The 19795-nt window shown below is 38.6% G+C and overlaps 1 protein-coding gene across 4 annotated transcripts in view; it reads right to left on the bottom strand.

Moving 5' to 3' along the window:
• The window catches only part of LOC125689888 (uncharacterized), a 91016-nt gene that overhangs the window by 52544 nt on the left and 18677 nt on the right, over positions 1-19795 (bottom strand). For all 4 annotated transcript variants that reach the window (XM_048937620.1, XM_048937621.1, XM_048937622.1 and 1 more), the window contains 9 exons: positions 19133-19242; positions 18729-18864; positions 18420-18623; positions 13764-13956; positions 11852-11979; positions 9017-9217; positions 7941-8062; positions 6691-6919; positions 3458-3660 (listed from right to left, as the gene is read on the bottom strand). In XM_048937620.1, coding sequence (XP_048793577.1) covers positions 3458-3660; positions 6691-6919; positions 7941-8062; positions 9017-9217; positions 11852-11979; positions 13764-13956; positions 18420-18623; positions 18729-18864; positions 19133-19242 — 1526 coding nt within the window. The remainder of the gene's footprint in view (positions 1-3457; positions 3661-6690; positions 6920-7940; positions 8063-9016; positions 9218-11851; positions 11980-13763; positions 13957-18419; positions 18624-18728; positions 18865-19132; positions 19243-19795) is intronic.

The following is a 19795-nucleotide window of genomic DNA, read 5'->3' as shown; positions in this document are numbered from 1 at the left end:
CCTTCTTTTCATATAGTATAAGAAGATGTTATAAAGAGAAAATTTCTTTTTGAAACAGACTGCGAAGAAATAAGATAATCCCTTGCTTCCTGCTAACATCTACAGGCAGGTGTTTTATCAATCAAGAAAATATGTCAAAGAGAAGTTAAGGTGTGAGAACGTGATAAAGACACAAATAGGACCCAGAAGTCACAGTTCCCAGTTCTTTAAAAACATGTAGAATTCTCTGCCTGCAAAGTTACAGAAAGAAAAGGGCAGAAGACAAAACAGGATATGGAGGACACCATGAACATCAATCCATAATTATACAAATCAGCTCTAAGGTTGAATAAAACCCTCTGTAATGACTACAAATGCTGATCTCACAGGTAACAAAATACAAATGCATGGATAGCCTTTACAGCACAAACAGCAATACACAGATAAGCTTACTAGTACTGTGCAAAGGAAAAAAAATAGAGAAAAAGGAAAGATATCAAAAAGGTGAATATATTAAAAAAAGAGAGGGAGAGAGGGAGAGAGAGAGAGAGAGGGAGAGAGAAGCAAAATTCAGACTAAATTGGCATTGTTTAGTTGTACCAAAGGATGTCCTTTTTCTTTTCACTAGATAATCGAAGGTGAAGATTGAAAGACTGAGGAACAAAGAGAAGCAACAAGGGCTATTAGGAATAGTGCATACAACTTAAATATGTTTTTATAGACAGAAAGAAGCTTCAGGAATGAACAGATAGGCAAGTGATGGGAGTAATCCTTGCAAATCTCCCAAAAGTCTGGTAGAACCTATAGTATGAGACAAGAGGAATCTATAAACGTATGTGCACTCATTTCATGTTGCTCTGCACAGCAGGAAGAAAGATTACCAGCCTTTCTGATGCTTCAGTCTGAATCTGAGTTGATATTATAATGAACAGTGAATTTCATCATATCATGTGAGGGTGTAAAAATAGCCCCTCAAAATGTCACCCTGAATAAACTACGTATGTTTATACTGATATTTAGGCTGACTTAATCATCTTCTATTAAATGAAGATAGTGTTATGCTTAATGACCTTGCATATGCATTGTGAAATCTTACTTTCTGACATAACTTTCTACTGAATTCCCATCCTTTGCGAGAAAAAAAAGACAATTTCCTGCTGCCTTTCAGGGAATTCTAAGTATGTCACCTCAGGTGAGTAGGTCTTAGCCTTCTTCACAAAACAAATGCAACCACGTAACCAATCCGTCAGCTCATCTATCTCCTCTAGATAACTTCTAAATCATTTGGTGAGCACCAATGAAATCTGACATGGAGACAGGGCTTTTGAAATATTAAGTTCTTATAGGCTTCAAGAAAAAAGGTGATTTTATATTGATTTTTCAGCTAAATGAAAAGTTGCACTATAACCTTAGTCCTTGTTAATTACCAGAAAATTTATGTGAGAGCATGTATGAGTACTGGAACATAGAGATAACCAAAGCAGAGTAATAAGTTTAATTAGAATTAGACCTCATTATGACCTTCCAATCTTTAAAGGGAGATTACAAACAGGAGGGAAATAAATTTTTTACATGGGTAGATAGTAATAGGACAAGGGGGAATGGTTTTAAACTAAAGGAAGGGAGATTTACATTAGATGTCAGGGGGAAGCTTTTCACTCAGAGAGTGGTGAGGTGTTGGGACAGGTTGCCAAGACAGGCTGTGGATGCCCTGCCCCTGGAGGTGTTCAAGGCCAGTTTGAATGGGGCCCTGGCCAATCTAATCATGGCAGGGGATTGGACCTTGATGATCCTTGAGGTCCCTTCCTACCCAACCTATTCTATGATATGATTCTATGATTTTATGATACATCTAGGTTTTTAGCTGCTGAAAATAAATGCTTCTGACTTTTTTAATTTGGAGTTCACATTTTACAGAGGAAAGCTGGATAAAGAGTTGTTACAAGGGGAAAATATGGCTGAAGGGTCATCTGTCCAAAATGCACAACTTTGCTATTGCATGAAATCATGACAAATACTTTCATACATGAATTAAGCTACATTTTAAAATTATGTTCATTTTCTTCCCTCAGCTCTTTATGTTCCAGAACTTTTTTTGTCTGATTCTTAGAAATCTCCTTTTAATTTTTAGTTTAAATTTATTCACAGTGATTAGCTCCATTTGTTCTGCTGCCAAAATTGCCCCTAAATAGCTGTTCTCCATTCCCAATGCTTATCTTCCCAATGTATTTATAGAGAACAATCATATCTTCTCTCAGACTTCATTTTGCTAGGACAAACAAGCCAAGATATTTCATTTACTTCTGTAAAATGCATTCTCTATTTCCCCTCATCATCCTATTAGATCATTTCTGCTTCCATTCCATTCTGCATTTATCTTTCCTGAAGATAAATCTCGAAACTATACTTAATAATCCGGGTGAAGCCTCGCCAGAATCACATAAAAGGCATCAGTTCTGATCTCCATGGAAAACAAAACTCATTGCCTGATTCACAGTAGGATATCGTGACTTCCTCCCCCATCACGGTTGCAATATGTAGTTATTCAATTGCCAGCTATACACCCAGTTCTTCCTCCTCCTGTTTCCAAAGAAGTTTACAGAATTGCCTATTATTATGCATAGCCTTAAGCTTTGTGTTAGTGATGTTTATCTCCTTCCTGCTACTTCATACCTTAGAACTACGCGTTCTTTCTAATATCTTTCTAAGATATTTCATTTATTTTCTGTATCAGTTTTATCTTCCACCACTCTAATGTCCTGATTGTAATAACATGCCCTTATACTTTCTACTTAACTCATTAATAAAAATGTGAGATAATATGCAGCTGAGCAAGGAGAACTTCAGTAACAACTTGCATCCAAGACAGCAGGTCAACACTATCCTGCAGAGGATAGATCTCCCCTTTAGCTCAGCCCTTATCTTCCTTGTTTCTCTGTACAAATGTCATTTTCTCCAGCTTACGGGATAATTTCCTTAATGCACGACACTGATTTCCTTTGTGCAGAATATTTTACTTTATCCTCCGCAAGGATCAGTACATACAGGACAATCTTTACGCTTTCCTACTTCCGGTAGTGAACAAAGCTTATATGCACTTCCTGTGTGATTTTTGTTATATTTTAATACTGTTCATAAGAAGGTGATTGAGGCAATCTTCACTGAAACAGCAGATTCCTCCTGCTGCTCCATCTTTTGACAAAATTTCATTGAATCACAGAACTCCCATTTTCACTGGGCAAAGGGCCTGTTCTGTTAAGCCTTGATTTGTCTCTCAGCTAATAAACACCTTGCAAACCCCAGACAGACTCTCTTTCCACATATTGGATAAAAATATTTCCCACAACACAAATGCATGTGCTCTCTCTCTGACTTTTTCCAACTATACTAACTGACCAATTTGAAAGGATTTACTTCTCCCCTCCAAACTGCCTCTCTCACGTCCTCATAGCTAAACCTGCACTGTCAATCCACCAACCTGGCTAACTGTGAGCTCTCTGTTGCCACCTCAATCAACCGATGCCGGAGTGTGATCAGTTCCAGGAGCAAGGAGAATGAATCCAGGATAAAGAGCTGCCTTTCTCTGCCTTCTTTTCTTTCTTCATCTGCTCTCTCCTCTAATAGTGACAAAGCAATGTCTTGCACCAGCACAGGGTCCTCTATGAGTATCTCTGCAAACAACTGGAAGGTAAGTGAAAAAAATGTTAATGCAAGTGTAATTCATACGAAGACAACAAAAGGCCTTTGAATATTTTTTCTGGAGTAAATCGTGATTGGAATTGCTTCTGACATGCAACACATGCAAGGTCAGGACTGGGTCCACTCTGACCTCTGAAAATATACTGGAGTTTTGGCACTTGCTTCAAAGGTACAGTCACTGAATTCATAAACTTTACTTTCTTCAAAGGACTTTCCAATTCCTGGAATACACGATATTTGCCCTTTTTTTATTTTAATAAAAATTCAGAAGACTTTCAGAGGTATGCATCCTTCTAAGGCAGGGGCTCTGTGACTGGGTTCACATTACTATGTGCTGCTATTCCTCTTACAATGAGCGTGTACTTGTACATATGTACAAGTATGATGCTCCCAAAATGGGGGCAGCAACTCATCTAGGCTACTGGAATGGTGGAAGGACCCAAAGGAGCAGCAATATCAGGAATGGAAAATGATGAAAGGCTACAGCCTGGTAAAGTGGAGAGCCAGAAAGAAGAAAATGGCTGTTGTGCTTTGGAAGAAGTGGCAGAAACAGCTTTTGGCTCTTTGTGAAGAAAAAGATGCTCTGTCTCCAGCTGTCACAATTTGCACAACCATGCCACCCTGCTTCTGTCAGGCAGATTGTCATGGCCACTGCTGTAACTGAATGGATTCATGCTTTGCCATCTGTGATGAGTGAATCACAGAATATGAGGAAATCTGAAGCCAGACGTGCTGTTATTAGTAATAAATTCTAGATTTCAACACCTGCCATTTACTAAATCTTAAGGGCTACACTGAAAAAAAAACATTTTGAAATGACCACAACCCAAAGACAAGTGTCAGAAATTGTGCAACATTTTTCAGTTTGTCCCTCTTCCCCAACGTGCTTTTGTAACTGTGACTCTGGATAGGTGGGACACAGCAACCTATGTGCTTCCTCCCAGAGCTGCTACAAAAACCATGCTCCCCATTTCCAGAGAAAGCAAGAGCAAATAAGCTTAGATTCCATTAAAGCAAATCTATGCTAGGCTTTAAAGAGAACTTGGTGATGCTGGTGAAGCATGAGAATAGACCAATTGGGTGAGTCTATCAAATGGTGTGTTTATGAACAGAACAGCTCTTGATCTCATAGAATAATTTGAGTTGGAATCGTTTGATTGGAAGGGACCTTTAAAGGCCACCTCGTCCAACTTCCCTACAATGAACAGGGATACCTACAGCTAGATCAGGCTGCTCAGAGCCCCAACCAGCCTGATCTTGAATGTCTCCAGGGACAGGGCTTCCACCACCTCTCTAGGCAACTTCTTCTGAATAGCTGATCATGGCTTGGGTAAGAGAAACATCTCTCATCTTCCCAAGTACATGTTGCAAGCCCTGCAGCATCTGTACCTTGCAGCTAGGTAACTTGTTTATTATGAAGTTGAAAGACGTTTAGGAAGTCAAATGGGGAATACATATTGGATCTTGTAAAACCTTCTTCAGTGAAAAGTTGGAAAAACATGAAAGAATATGGTCAAGGGTCACAAATGGAGCAGTTCAGGAAGGTCAGTTATGTTTATTTTGTAAAAATGAGCCAAAAAAACACCCCAGTGTGACAATACAGAGACACACTCATCATGACTATGCAAATGGAAACCAAACTAAATTCATGCTGGCAAAGGTAAATTTCCTAAAATATGCTTGACTGCAACAGTCTTAGTGTTTTCTAAACATTGCCTTCTTGTGTGCATTTTTCTCATCCACAGCTTGTCTTAGAGAAAAGGAATGGAAAAGAAGTTTCTCTTTCTGCCTTGGCAATAGCAGAGCAGTAACTTTAAGATCTATACATAGATCTCTGCCACTGATTTCTAGGATTCGAAACTAAAAAAAATAAAAAATAAAAAAAAAAGAATCATTTGTCATCTGCAATGTGCAGGAAGACTGGAGCACTGCCAGAGGATTTTATTGGCATCAAAGAGATGCTGGATAAGAAATTCTTGGGATTTGTACAATGGCAGGGCAAGAAAGTATCTGAAATGGCTACGCCCTTCTACCTTGCATTGGTCTCTATTTTCTTGCCCACCACTGTCTCCACTGCAGGTAATGTGACAGTGAGAGCGAGTAGCTCCTTGTGCCCACTTCAAGTGCTCAGATCCAAATCAAACACAAACTACTTAGTCCAGAGATATTTCTGGAGTAACATTGGTTCTGATTTGATTCATGTTACAGATACACCAGTGCACACAAACTTCACATCTTGTCTTCCAATTGAACATGGTGCAATTGCATATTTTCTGGTGCAATTGCATATTTTCATTTAATTTATGTTGGCCAAACTTGGCAGGAATTAAAGCGTAGCATATCAGTACCTAATGAGCCTTTCCAAAATTTAGTGATGTGCTCAAGAACATAACTATATTATGAACTTGTAGACAAAAGAGATAAATTCATTTATTTTTCATTTCTTGCTGTCAGCATTAACTAAGCTGGCTAAAAAAATAATAAAAATACGAAAAACAACCTGATGGAGACATCTAGCATCAGTAATTTCATTCACAAAAATTAGTATTTATAAAACTATAACCAGCCAAGTTAAGAGTCTTACATCAGGAAATGATGCACATTATAGTAATAACCAGCTCCACCTATAACAATATTTGCTTTAATGTCCAGTCTTTTTTGTTACTGATGTTTAAGAACTGTATATGCACAAATGCAAAACCTGGAGACTTACTGTGATCTCGTCCTGCTTTAAAATGTCTGTATTTAGCCTCTCCCTAATATGACTGCTCTTATTTTATACTAGTGTGAGATCAAGAGTTCTACCTGTGTTCTTTCACAGAAATACAGACATATTTTATTTTAAAGATGGATGGTATGGATCTTCTCCAAGCTTGAAAAAAATAACTGGCCTGATATTAAGAATCACATACCTAATACTAACCATGAAGTATATCAGTTGAACATAAATTGAACTGGGCTGGGATTTGGCTGTAAACAGTTACTTCCAACACAAGCAAAAGTGGAACTTACATCTTTTTGAATCTGAGAGCTGTAGAAAGATTCTGGCTTTTCCATAGTCAGCCATTCATCAAGTACCAGCTGAAGCACTTTTTTTTCTAGCTTAATTGCTCTACTGGCTGTTTTGGGTCTAGAGATGCTGTAGAACTCCTGGTAGATACACTCCAGAGCCTTGGGGATTGAGCACACCAGACCAAGAGAAGGATGAAACTCCAGCAAATAAATATTCTTCGAAGCAGCACTTAAAAATAACAAAAATAAATAAATAAATAATGACAACAAAAAGAACAAAGCTCTCAAATAAGGAAACTCTGAAATTGCTTAATTGGCAAGAATAAATTGCAATGGCTTTAGCTGTAGATCAGAAATCAATCTTCAAATCTAAAAATAGAGCTGAAACCTTAATAAACATAATTATGTTGGAACACATTTAAGTAGTCTCAATTGCTAATGAAAACAGAATGTTCTAAATTATCTTTTGCTAGCTGATCTGCTTTATTAGCCACATTTTCATGTCTGTTAGCCACATTTTCATGTCATGCCCATCCATTAAAAGTGTCTACACTTCAAAATTAGGCCTTGAGTAACCAACACAATCAAAATGTGCGTGCAGTAGGAGGAATAGAGGCAAGGGGATTCAGACAGAGGACTAGAGGCCGGGGACTCTTGGCTTCTGGGTATGTATCAGTGTATGTATCAGCTGCTAAATCCTTCATACAATCCACAATGTTGCATAGCTGCAGGAGGGGGAATGTGGCACAGGTCTGTGTTATGGGTAATAGATGGCTCTCGTGTGAAAATACAGTACGTACCTATCCAACTGGACACTTGGGTGAGAATGTGTAACAGACGGTGGCAAGAAGGCAGTGTAAACTGAAAAGCCATGTTTGAATATCAAGGCAGTAAGTCCAAAGCAAGGCTAAAGTTAAACATGCACTTTCACAGCTACTTTATCCACAGGAATATTAATTTCCCACTGTGGTGCAAGATGAATTAAGCAAACCCACTGTCAAAGCAGGGAAGAGCAAAGATGGGGGAGGAATCACTTTTCTTTCTTGAATGTTTTTCTGGCACATCCAATGGTATTCTAAATAGCACAAGACTAAATAACATGAAATATTACTGCCTAATTCACCTTATGACTGTTGTTTTCTCAAACAGTCTTACTTTTCATGTGTTGGCCCTCAATTCTTTTCATCAGTCACAGAAACTAGATCAGAAAGAGTTACTCTCCAGAAAAATAAAAGTGTGAAGTCACTCACCAGCTAGTGTTAAGAGAGACAAGTTGCTTAGTAATCACATTATGAGGAAGTCCAAATTCATTGATGCCACCTTTCTGACCTTTCCGCCAAATCTTGGGGACGTATTCTCTCTGGACATCTATCTAAAAGTTAGCAATAAACACAAATGATATTAGCCAAGAACAACATCCAGTCAGGCATCCTGATTTCTACTCTTCATTTAAACTCAAGCTATAAAAACTTTTACATAATAAATTTATTGTTTTATTTTTATATTATATATATGTTAAAAATTATCATTTCAAGTTGTTTGTATAAATACCCACTCGAGCTGAGTTATTCCTTCTAAAATTATTTTGAAATCTGTCATATTTTTCCTAAATAAACTTAGAGCACCAGTGATGCTGACAACCTTCCAATTCTAATAGCTACCAATATGGCATCATTCATGGCAACAATAGCTTAACAGTGGTCTCTTGCACTGAAATAAAAACTTCCATTTGTAGACCAAAAGATACGTTACAAAGGATAACTTATTAAACTTCTGAACTAGAAACTCAAAGAAGTGAAGTACCTTGTGTCAGGATACAGAGGAAGCTTAGGCAGATTTTAAATGAGCATTAAAATCTGAGCGTTTAAAATGCTGTATCTTAATTATTAGCAAAAGAAATCCCAGCTATCTGAAATATACTGCATTTTAGACTTCAAAGTGCAAATTTTGTTTGTATGTTCTTTGTAAGATCAGAGAATGGACTCTAAACAAGACTCTTTTCTTATCCACTGCATTACAGATCTACGCATTATAATTTTGTCCTGCTTCTGCACCTCTCAACTACTGTTTCCACCTATCTCAGCTGATAGCAGATGTGACTTTAATGTGACACATGAAGCTCTGAACCCTTTCCAGCGCTCTCTTTCTGATACTGATGAAATCATAGCTTTCAACTTTCAATTTTTTTATTTCAATTTACAAAGCATGCATAGATTTCACTATCAAACTAGTAGTAACTGAAGTTGGCACTGTAAAGCAGCGCAGGCTACAACCAAAGTTTCACCTCCCGCTCGCCCAAGATGGATATACTGTAAATTCAACATACTTGTTGGTTTACTATGTCCCTCAGCAGCTGGGCTTGAAGTTGTAAACAGATGCATTCATCTCTGTAGATGTTCACAAAATATTCAAGCTCAAGATCAAACCGTGGATGTTTATGCATGATGTCAGTTATTGCTTGGGCCAAAGCAAATCTTTCCTCTGGGTCCAAAGCATGTTGGTAGGCCTCTAAGTAAACATCTAGAAGCTGGGAAGGTATTCAGAAACACATTTAGAATTGTTTATTCATCCAAATATTCATTTCATTTTGGCAAAACATTTCTGAACATGGAAGTTGCCACCTGTATGAAACTTACTGTGACCTGCCATCATGGCATCTGGTTTTTGTCACAGAATATCATAAGACACTTCATCAGAAGGATCAGGAACAGAGCATAGAATGCATAGAATACCTCCTGTCTGCAGGAAATATTTTATTTACACCTTGCCTTGTTATGTTTTCTTACTGAAGCATGAAGATTTTTATTCTATATATTCTTCCTCTTGTAAAATAGCAAGTAGCAGATTACTACTTAAAAAGCACCTACCATTTTCCAGATCTAATTCATGCTCTTTTTCTTCTCCAGCCCACACACTGTTGTCATGTCTTTGAAAAACAGTTTCCCCTAACCTGAAACTTGCAGATTCATGCAAGACTCTCTGTTATCTCATATAGCAATTAGCATCTCAGTTAATCATGTATTTTTTGAGAAATTCCAATTAATTCAATATGTAATTAAAGATGCAGAAAGTCACATGCCCTCTCCAGACTCCTCTACCAAGAACAGCTGTAAAGCTTTATTGAACTAATGATTTTAATTACAAATTCCCAAAGCCTGGGATGGAAAAAGCAGCACCTAAATCCTCACTGTAGTACTTTTTGGTCAATAGCAACTATGAGATAGAAAATATGAACTGGGGTTACTATTGCTTTTGGACAAATTGGTCATATCAATATGAAATGATCTGCAGTAGGTTATTTTGCATTGACACAGAAGTAGAAACTTATCCACGCTACTTCCCATGCTGAATCCAGGAAACTGTGGAAGAGGAAGTTGCAAAAGGGCTCAGAAATAACTCGGTAGATAAAAATGCAGATTTCAATGGAAGAAGACAAGTTCTCTGGTTTAGACCTGTCTGAACTGAACTGTTTGGAGGAGGTTAATACAGTGCTTGAGCAATACGTCATAGACAAGTTTTATATTGGCTAAGCCAAGCTGTCTCAGCTGCTGAACAAAACGCTTTTGTTTCCTCACACAGAAAGAATTTTGTCCCAGCTTGGAACAAAGCTAGAGAGACTCAATTCTATTTCATTTGAGTTGAATGCAAGAAACATTCAGGAAAAGCATATTTATACATTTAATTCTGCCTAGAGAGTTGTATTGTGAGAGTGGTTCCAGGATATGCTCCTTGACATTGTCAAAAGAGAATTAGTGCACTGCTGGTGTAGATGCTTCATTCTTCTCTACTGGAATTCCACCCCCTCCCCCCCCAAAAAAAGCAAGTTTCTTAATACAGAAGATCTGTGATAAAAATAAAAGGTAGATTTGCAGAGGTAATGATGCAGCAGTGGAAAGTGAGGTCTATTGGCATGAGAGCAGAAACTTATGGGCTAGGCAATTACATAGCTGTTACACAAGGCACCACTATGAAAACAGGAGAGGGGTCCTATGAGATTCTTAAACTACCTACAACTGTTTTAGTTTAAAAGCTTTTCTATTTAAAGCCTCTTCAGTGGCACACAGGAGATTCCCTAACATCCTCTGGCATTCCTATTCTGAGAACTGCCCTGTGCTATCCCAGGATTGAAAAGAAAACATTTCAAGTATACTAAAGCGACCTTAATTACTGCCTTTTCTTTCTGCTTCTGAAGTGGTCTATCTGCTACTTTACCTGACGTTCTCTTTGTTGTTCTGGGGTCTGGTGAGTCCCATACACAGAATCACAGAATCGTAGGACCTCCAGAGATCATCGAGTCCAACCCTCCCTCTCCCCCCCAAAACATTTCCAAGTTCCTCTGGGTCTCCTAATCTGAACTTGTCTAATATCAAGGCTAATCTTTGTGCAAAAACAATATATATACATGTTCCATAGCAAAATACAGACACATGACTAGATTCAGAGAGGAAAGAGAATACCTGCAGAATATGCAGCAGCCATAGTAAACAGCAAAGCTACAGTCCACTTAATAGACATAACTAGTATTTTTTAAACAAAATTTATCCCACAGAAAATCATGGCATTTTTGGCTCAAGTAGATTAACTAAGAAAGAAGAAACAAATTTGTAATGTATATAGTGTTATATATCACTTGTACTGATGAAAGGACTATCTTCTATAGTATATCCTGTAAAATACCTCTCTCCTTTCTTCTGACAAAGGGTAATCCAGCCCAACCAGCTGCAGACTGAACCTCTTCTTTTCGGGACTACAGAATAAAATTGGTATCTGGGACTCTTTGAGGACTCAAGCTCTGCAGGGGTTTACCCCAGCACTCATCATGTAGCCTTGTCCTTCCTAATCATCCCTTACCCTGATGGGCAGTTTCACTGAGACCTTGCAGATATGCTGACAACCCCTGGCACAGCAGCTACAAATGCACCTGACAAGAACAGTTCCGTTTCCTTATTGCAAAATAAGGACGTGGGCCCAATTTACAGTACCCAATAGCTCCAGCCCTCTGGGCTCATCCCAGCCCAGCAGCACGTCCCTGTGCATCTGGAACTTGTACCACCATCCACATGTATTCACAACAGGAAATACTGCTGAAAGGGAGCCTTAAAACAACCTGAAGTGAGCTGATTGCAAGTCACTGTTTCCAGACCAAGAAAAATACCTGTACCTGGCATTTTTTTTCCAAGAGAGCAGTTTCACAGGTCCAAAGATCAAACAACACTGCAAACCGATCCACAAAGGCATGTGCCCACTCAACGATATTGCTGCCACTGGATTTCCCACAAGTTACATTGCCTAAGGAAAACAAAAAGTAGGAAACAAGCAGATGTCAGTATCAGAGAGATTTCCACATGCCTGCAGTCCTAGAGCTTGTGGTACTTATTTTTATTTATAGCACAGGGTTGCGCTTTTTGCTCACCAGGGAGCTCAAGTCCAGGAAAAGTCAAGTCCCATAAGATTTGGAGGGCCCCAGAGTACTCTATGAAGCAAAGAACAAGTGCACTAGGCATTTAGTTTAACATATCTCATCTATCATCTTTTGATAAGTATTCTTTGAAGTAAAAGGCAAGGGCCAGAGTCCAAAGAGACCCACATAAAGAGGCAGAGACAGAGAAAACACAGGCTGGTTTCATGCCTCGTCTGCCTGATATCTTACTGTGGGGGGTGGAGAGCTCTTGAGCTCTCAGAAAAGTTAAAGGGTAAAAAATCCTTAAAGGATAGACAGCTCTGCTCCACTCGTTTGCCTCTAAGGACAGCTTTCCAGAAGATCTCCTCCAACAATTCCTTTAGCAGCCTGAAGTCCGCTCCCCTGAAATTCAGCATCCTGATTCCAGTTTTTTCAGGGCCCATGTTACTCAAGATCATGAACTTGACCAGGGCACGGTCGCTGCAGCCCAGGCTGCCTCTAATCTTAACCTCTTTTATGATCTTTTCACTGTTGGTGAGCAACAGGTCCAGCAGTGCTTCACCTCTGGTGGGTATGTCTATTACCTGAACGAGAAAGTTGATGCCAATGTACTCTAGAAGCCTCCTGGACTGCTTGCAGCTCGCTGCATTGTTTCCCAGCAGATATCTGAATGGTTGAAATCCCTCATCAGGATGAGAGCCTGCAAGTGTGACGTCACTTGCAGATGAAGCAAGAAGGCCTTGTCAACAGCCTCCCCTTGATCAAGGTGGCCTGTAGTAGAGCCCAATCAACAGCTGTCCTTTATTTGTCCAGTCCCAAATTTTAGCCCACAGGCTCTCATCCTGTTCCTGACTGTTTTTTCAGGGGCAGCACTTCTCCCCTTTTTAACATAGAATGTCCACACATTCGGTTTTAGGGAAGTATGGTAAAACTCCCAAAATATTATCCCATCCATACGGAAATCTATTCCAGTAACTCAAGAAATATTTTCTACATTTCTTTGAATATCATATGTGTATGTGCCATTTACGTACTGTTTTCTAATGCCTCCTCCCAAGTTTTCTACAATTTCTAGCTCCTTTCTCCTCACTATTCTACTGTTAAGTATGGCTGCTCTTTTTAGAAATCTTTAATCCAGTCTGCCTCATCTTGTTCCAACTATAACAAAAAAGAAGCAAGGTAAACAAAAAAGTATGCAGCACCAAATATTATGCAGCTTCTTATTTACAACCAAGAAAAGTTTTAAAGTGTTCAGAGGTACATTTAAGTCTGCAGAAAAGCCATCAAATACATTAAATGAAAACATTCAGAAATAATTAACATTTTCTTTTCTGACTGTCTTTATGCCTTGAAGATGTATTTGCTCATTGTATTATTTAAATACATCAATACATGTCCTTGCTGTGTTATTTTGCCTCCAGGATGACTTTCATGTCAGTGACCCCATATGAGTGCACAATTGTGACATTAACAATATATGACAAGCAATTTCACATGCCTACTTAGGTCTTCATACCACATTTATCACTTAACTAGTAAGATGAAGTTCTCAAACATTCAGTCAGAACATGGTTCTGAAGAAGTACAACTATTCAAGAAGGCATAGGCTTGGTCCACCTTGAAAACAGCAAACCATTCTATCCCATGTGGTTTGGACCAGTAGATATCTTACTTTGATCTTTCTCGATGTACTGGCTGGCCACAAGCAGCAACTGGTTCTCAAGCTCCTTTAGGTCCTTCAGTGCCACATCATATATGATATAAGTCCCATGCTGGTCCTGTGTGTGGATATATCCATCTTCACGAGTGTGAAAGTCATCATGGTTTTCCACATCTGCAAACTCCATGAACTGAGTGCTGTGAACCTGCAAGCAAAAAAATTCAAGAGAAACAGAGATAGAAGCAGTCAGTTCTACTGCAATTTGGTATAATCAGCCAATCTACTAATGGATCAGGCCTGGTAACACGGAGTTTTGTCATTATCAAAGAACAAAAAAATAAAATATTGTCAAAATACACTTTTTTTCAGTAACACCTACACTCTTCATACTTTATAGACTACACTTCATACCGTAAAGAGTTAAAAAATAAACTGTATGAAATTTCTATTGTGGCTAGCTTTTCCTTCATATATCAAAGTCCACAAAAAGATCCAAAGAGGCTTCAAAATGAGAGCTTTTGACCTAGGATAGAATTTCTTCTTTTTTTTTTTTTTTTTTTTTGTTGTTGTTGTTGTTTGTTTGTTTGTTTGTTTGTTTGTTTTTAGCTCAAATTTAGCAAAAGAAGTCTTAAATTCTGACATTTTAATCTGAAGTCAACACATTTTCTGAAGACTTCTTGGGTAAATAACACTGGCAAGGTTTGTAGAGAAGCTCACATAGGCGAAGTATTTAGCAGTAATTAGAAGGAACACCCATTGACTGATGTTCCAGATTTTTGTAAGGTCAGCATTTGTTCAACAGAATAGCTGAACAGTGACCTCACTTTCCTAAAAAAACTCAGCATTTTAAGAGGAGAATCGTCTACATGTGCAATGAGTCACTGCTAACTTGGTAACACCCCAGGCAGGAATTCTACATTCAGCAGAAGTGACGCATTAGGTTTCAAAATATTCTGTTTCTTGAGTAGGAGTGCCACAAAGGGAATTACACATGCCTATCTCTAGGTGTATAATTACAGAAATTAATCTCCCACTGTAAATAAATGCTTGGTTTATTTAGTGTATGTGTACAGCAATAGAAGCCTTTAGAAATGATTCTTTTTATAAGAATATAGCAAGTAAACACAAGCTCCTAGTTTTCAACTGTTTGTCTTTATTACTTCCTTGTTTTCAGTGCACCTTTGTTCTCATTTTAGTGCCAAAAAAAAATGCACTGTATATTGGCGCTTCCTCCTTTCACTAGCTTTGCTAATGCTTGCCTTTACTCAATCCCCAGTGCTACCCAAACTTATCTTGCTCTCATCTGGATATGTCAAAATTCTATTTAAAGAAAAGACAGAGAAAAGGTATTTGCTTTAGTCATAGGAAACTTCAGCATTCAAGTGCAAATGTACTGAGAACAGCTTGCCAGCTTCGCAGAACTACATTGGATCAGAACTTACTCATTCTCTTAAAGTTAATAAGACAGCTGTGCAAAACAGACACCTCATTTGAACAAAATGTTGGATCAGCCTCATCAGAAAGATTCCTTTTTTTTCTTTTTCTTTTTTTTCTTTTGGTGAGAACTGTTCTTTCCTTATTCTTCTAAAGGGATTATTTGTTTCAGCACTCCTTGTGACAGGGTGCAGAATTGTTTATAGAATAATCAGTTTCATATTGATTTAGGTAAATAACTCAGCAAAAGCCAGTGTTACTTCACCATAGCAGGTAGAGGGGTTTTCAGTTATGTTTTTAAATACCTTCAGAGACAACATTATTAAAATATTTCACCTTTCAGTCTCTTGAGGGATTTTTTTTTAGTGATTCCTGCACCACTTTCCACTCCTAAAAATCTTGCTTAAAGACAATTATATTTTGTAGAAAGAGCATGTGACTGAAAAACTGGAGAGCTCTCACAAAGCAAACCTTAAAAAAAAAAAAGACTTTATCTCTGTAGTATTTGTTTTGAGTCATATTTAAAGACTTCCAAGCCATTTAAATATATCTTATGACCATAAAAACATTAATACCCAGCTACACATCTGTAGCAACAAAACAATTGACTGGTTATTTGTGTGAGATACTGCTTACATGGAGGTTTTTGTTTTCTTCCTCTAACTTTGGGCAGGTTTACTGGAGCTTAGCAATTCCCTTTTGGGTTATGAAGCAATGTTCATGTTCCCACATATACTTCTATATTCTTCCAAATTCAATCTCAGCATGGGACAGAAAAAAGTTTTAATTTAAAGTAATGCATTGTTTGCAGGGCCTTCTATCATTGAAACCCATGTTATTGACAACATCCATCCCAAGCAGTCTGCTCCTGAAGGTAAAAAACTGCCTCCAAATCTTATTTTCAGACATATTTTGTACTGAGCCATCACAGTGGCCCAGACGTCCAGAGGAGAACCACTAGGATGATCAGGGGACTGGCGCACCTCCCCTGTTGAGGACAGGCTGAGGGAGCTGGGCTTGTTCAGCCTGAGAAAAGAAGGCTGCGGGGTGACCTCATTGCAGCCTTTCAATACCTAAAGGGAGCCTACAAACAGGAGGGGAATCAACTCTTTGAAAGGGTTGATAACAGCAGGACAAGGGGAAATGGTTTGAAGTTGAGGGAGGGGAGATTTAGGTTGGACATCAGGGGGAAATTCTTTACCCAGAGAGTGGTGAGGTGCTGGAACAGGCTGCCCAGAGAGGCTGTGGAAGCCCCGTCTTTGGAGGTGTTCAAGGCCAGGTTGGATGGGGCCCTGGGCAGCCTGGTCTGGTGTTAAATGGGGACGTTGGTGGCCCTGCATGTGGTAGGGGGGTTGGAGATTCATCATCCTTGAGGTCCCTTCCAACCCTGGCCATTGTGTGATACTGTGATTATTATCTGAAACGATTCATATCACAGTTTTGGCCACAGATTAGGTACTGAAACTATTTAAAAGAAAAACAAAACAGTGTCATACAGTCTTGGTTTTATAGCACACATCAGAGTGTGTTAGGTAGGTCTCGATTAGTTTGGCTCTATTATTGTTTCAGTTCCTGGGAGACAGAATTGCAGAATGCAATATATGAAAATTTAAAAAAAGAAAATCATGTTAGAAATTGTTACTAAGGAAATACTGTTGCCCATGCTTTTAAATTTGTTGCCACTTAAACTGTAATAGGATTAGTAAATATTTATTTAGGCTTTGGTTGAAGTTCAAACGTTTATAACTATATCTCTGTATTAGTCTAGGGGAAAGAGAGGTCACTGTATAATCATGTCTCTCTCATTTCTAGATCAGTGAGTGCTCACGCTGTGCATCGTTTCTCTCGCTTCACAACAGGAAAAGGGGCTGCAAATAAAGATGTATTACACAAAGTTCCAGAATCAAAAGAAAAGCTTTTCACAATGCCAGCTTCCAGGAAAATGGAATCCTCCACTGGAAAGGATAATTTTTCAATCTTTTCTGATTTGAGACTATGAAGATGATAAACCAGCACATTCAATAGGAAGTGGAAAATCACAATTTTCAAGTTTCATGTAACTTTTCAATTAGGAATTTTAGGTGATTAGTTTTTTGTTTGTTTGTTTGTTTCCATGATAAAATATCAGAAATTAAAAATATCAGAAACTCCATGCCCTCCCCACACATTTTATTGCTAAAGAGACTTTTATCATGTCTAGAGACAGGAAGTTTTGGGGTTGTTATGGTTTGTTTTCCTTTTTTTAAAGCTTTAATCTAAGAAAAAAATGTGGGCAGGAAGCCTACTTCCTTTTTAGTTCTAGTCTTAATTCCTCCATTAATTAGCTTGTGTATCTGGTTCTGTATATTTCTACAGCAAAACAAATAATTTTTCTGTAAATGAGAAATAAATGTGAACTCAAAAATGCTTTTATAAAACTCTATTAAAATACTATAATACTTCTTCAGGATTTTTTGCATGAGAATTTTGGTACAAATGTTAGGTAGAAGAACTGAAAGGAAATTCTACAGCTCAGAAGACAAGATTTTTTATCACACTGAACCACTGTCAGCACTATATGACTTCCTCTTCAGTATATTTTACAAAGAAAATTGGGGAAATGAAAGCTTGGTAAAGCTTAGGAATGCTATTGGAAGATAATTTTTTCAATCTGTGGAAATAATTGTACTGATTTTATCATTTCAACCATATACTCTCATTCAAAATTCAAAACAATAAACCTTAAGCTGTATCTATGTCTAAATAATACATTTCAGAAATCATTAGGAGTTACTTATTTCCATAGATTGCAAAATGCCTTAGATGACCCAGGAACCTCTACTGTGTGTGAAAATCCCACAGGCATAATGGTCTTAGAGTGAGCCAGCAGTACCAGTCTAAGTTAATGGGCATCTAGGCAGCATTGTACTGCTGTGTGCTTGGAGATTCTCAGGGATTTGTTACAGGTCACTAGTAGATAGAGGCATAAAGTCCATGAATGCACAGTGCATAGCTTTGAGGAACAAGCTGGACCGAATCCCTCAGATGACTGAGCCATTTATCACAGCACAGTCTGCATGGAAGCAGAGGAATACATCAGAACCTGCCAAGGTGCATTACAGAATCACAGAATCACAGAATCACCCGGGTTGGAAGGGACCTCAAGGATCATGTAGTTACAACCCCCCTGCCTAGCAGGGCCACCAAACATACACATTCATTCTTTGGAAGACTTCAGGCTAGGTGGTACCTCACCTTGTAGTCAGCTGGTGTGTAGTGAACATAGGGCTGAGAGTGCAAGCCACCAGAAGCACCAGTGCCTCCTTTGGCAGCACTGATCCAGGAGGTGTCTTCTGCACTGGGAATCAGACAACCAGCCTTGAGGTTGAGGCCTGCAGTACTGATAGTAAGGCTTCTCTCCACAGATCTGAAGTAGTTCAGGATTCCCAGGCACACTCTCTGAAACGAACCAGAACAAAAACATGGTTGTGTTTTCAGTTGAAGGACAGCCCCCTCATCATGAAAACCAAATAACTTTGATCCATGCAGAATTTTTTTTTTAACCTTTAGCTCTCGGAGCCTCAAGTGACGTAGGAGAAGAAAGGAAAGATAGGTTCCTCTTGTCACCACGTCTTCCTTGTTGGCAATTGCTGGTCCTTCTTCCAGTCCCAGGAGCTGCCAGGTGCTCATGTAACCATACCTTTTTCCAGGCAGGAAAAACATAATTGTAGTTTTGCTACTCAAGGAGATTTCTAAACATATTAAAGCAAAAAATTTTTGCTATGCCCATTGGCTAAGAGTATGCTGCTGCCTGCAAGACTCACTGTCATGGAAACCTAAAGTACAGAATAATGAAAAAGGATGACACCACTGTTTTTATCAGAGAAACATTGGCTGATAACAACTTTCTTCAGGTTTTATTAAATATATATGTATTTATGTACATATAAACAATTTTTTTTTTTTACCCTCTTTCATTCTTCTTTCTGTAGGATCCTGGAAGCTTTCTGGAGCTGCTGTCTCCTACACCTTCCTCACTGCAAGCCACAGCTTTGTTATCACCCTCAGTGTTTAGTTCCTAGTGACAACACAAACAGTTAGAGTCTGCTTCGGGGAGTCTGCATCTGTTTCTTACTTGCCAGCTTTATGCATAGGCTTTAGCATAACAAAAGAAAAACAAAAGAAATTGCCATACAGGATCAAATTCATGATTCAGCCAGACATCAAATTGTCATGACAAATAACTCTATAATATTTGATTGATTTCCTGTCCTTATAATGTCCCTGGGCAGTATGAAAGAACTATCCTAATGTTAAAGACAAGTCAGCAGAAAGGGTCAGATCAAAGAACACTTCCAAAAAGTTCCGAAAATCTGTTTTATCAAAAGCTCAAGCAAACCATGGTTAGTGACATATCTGACCAATTAGTCTGTCCCCCTTTTACCTTCTGTAGAAGAAAATGATTTCTGGGCTCCTGCAGATGTTAGAAATGCAGAACTGTTTGAATTGGATGTAACTTTTTAAAAGTAATCTAGTCCAACTCCCCTGCAATGAACAGGGACATGCACAGCTAGATCAGGTTGCTCAGAGCCCCTCAAGCCTGACCTTGGATGTCCACAAGAATGAAACAT

The sequence above is a fragment of the Lagopus muta genome, chromosome 2, assembly GCF_023343835.1.
Source record: "Lagopus muta isolate bLagMut1 chromosome 2, bLagMut1 primary, whole genome shotgun sequence".
NCBI classification, from domain to species: domain Eukaryota; kingdom Metazoa; phylum Chordata; class Aves; order Galliformes; family Phasianidae; genus Lagopus; species Lagopus muta.
The sequence above is the reverse complement of the archived record's forward strand: the minus strand, read 5'-3'. Positions and strand labels throughout refer to the sequence as shown.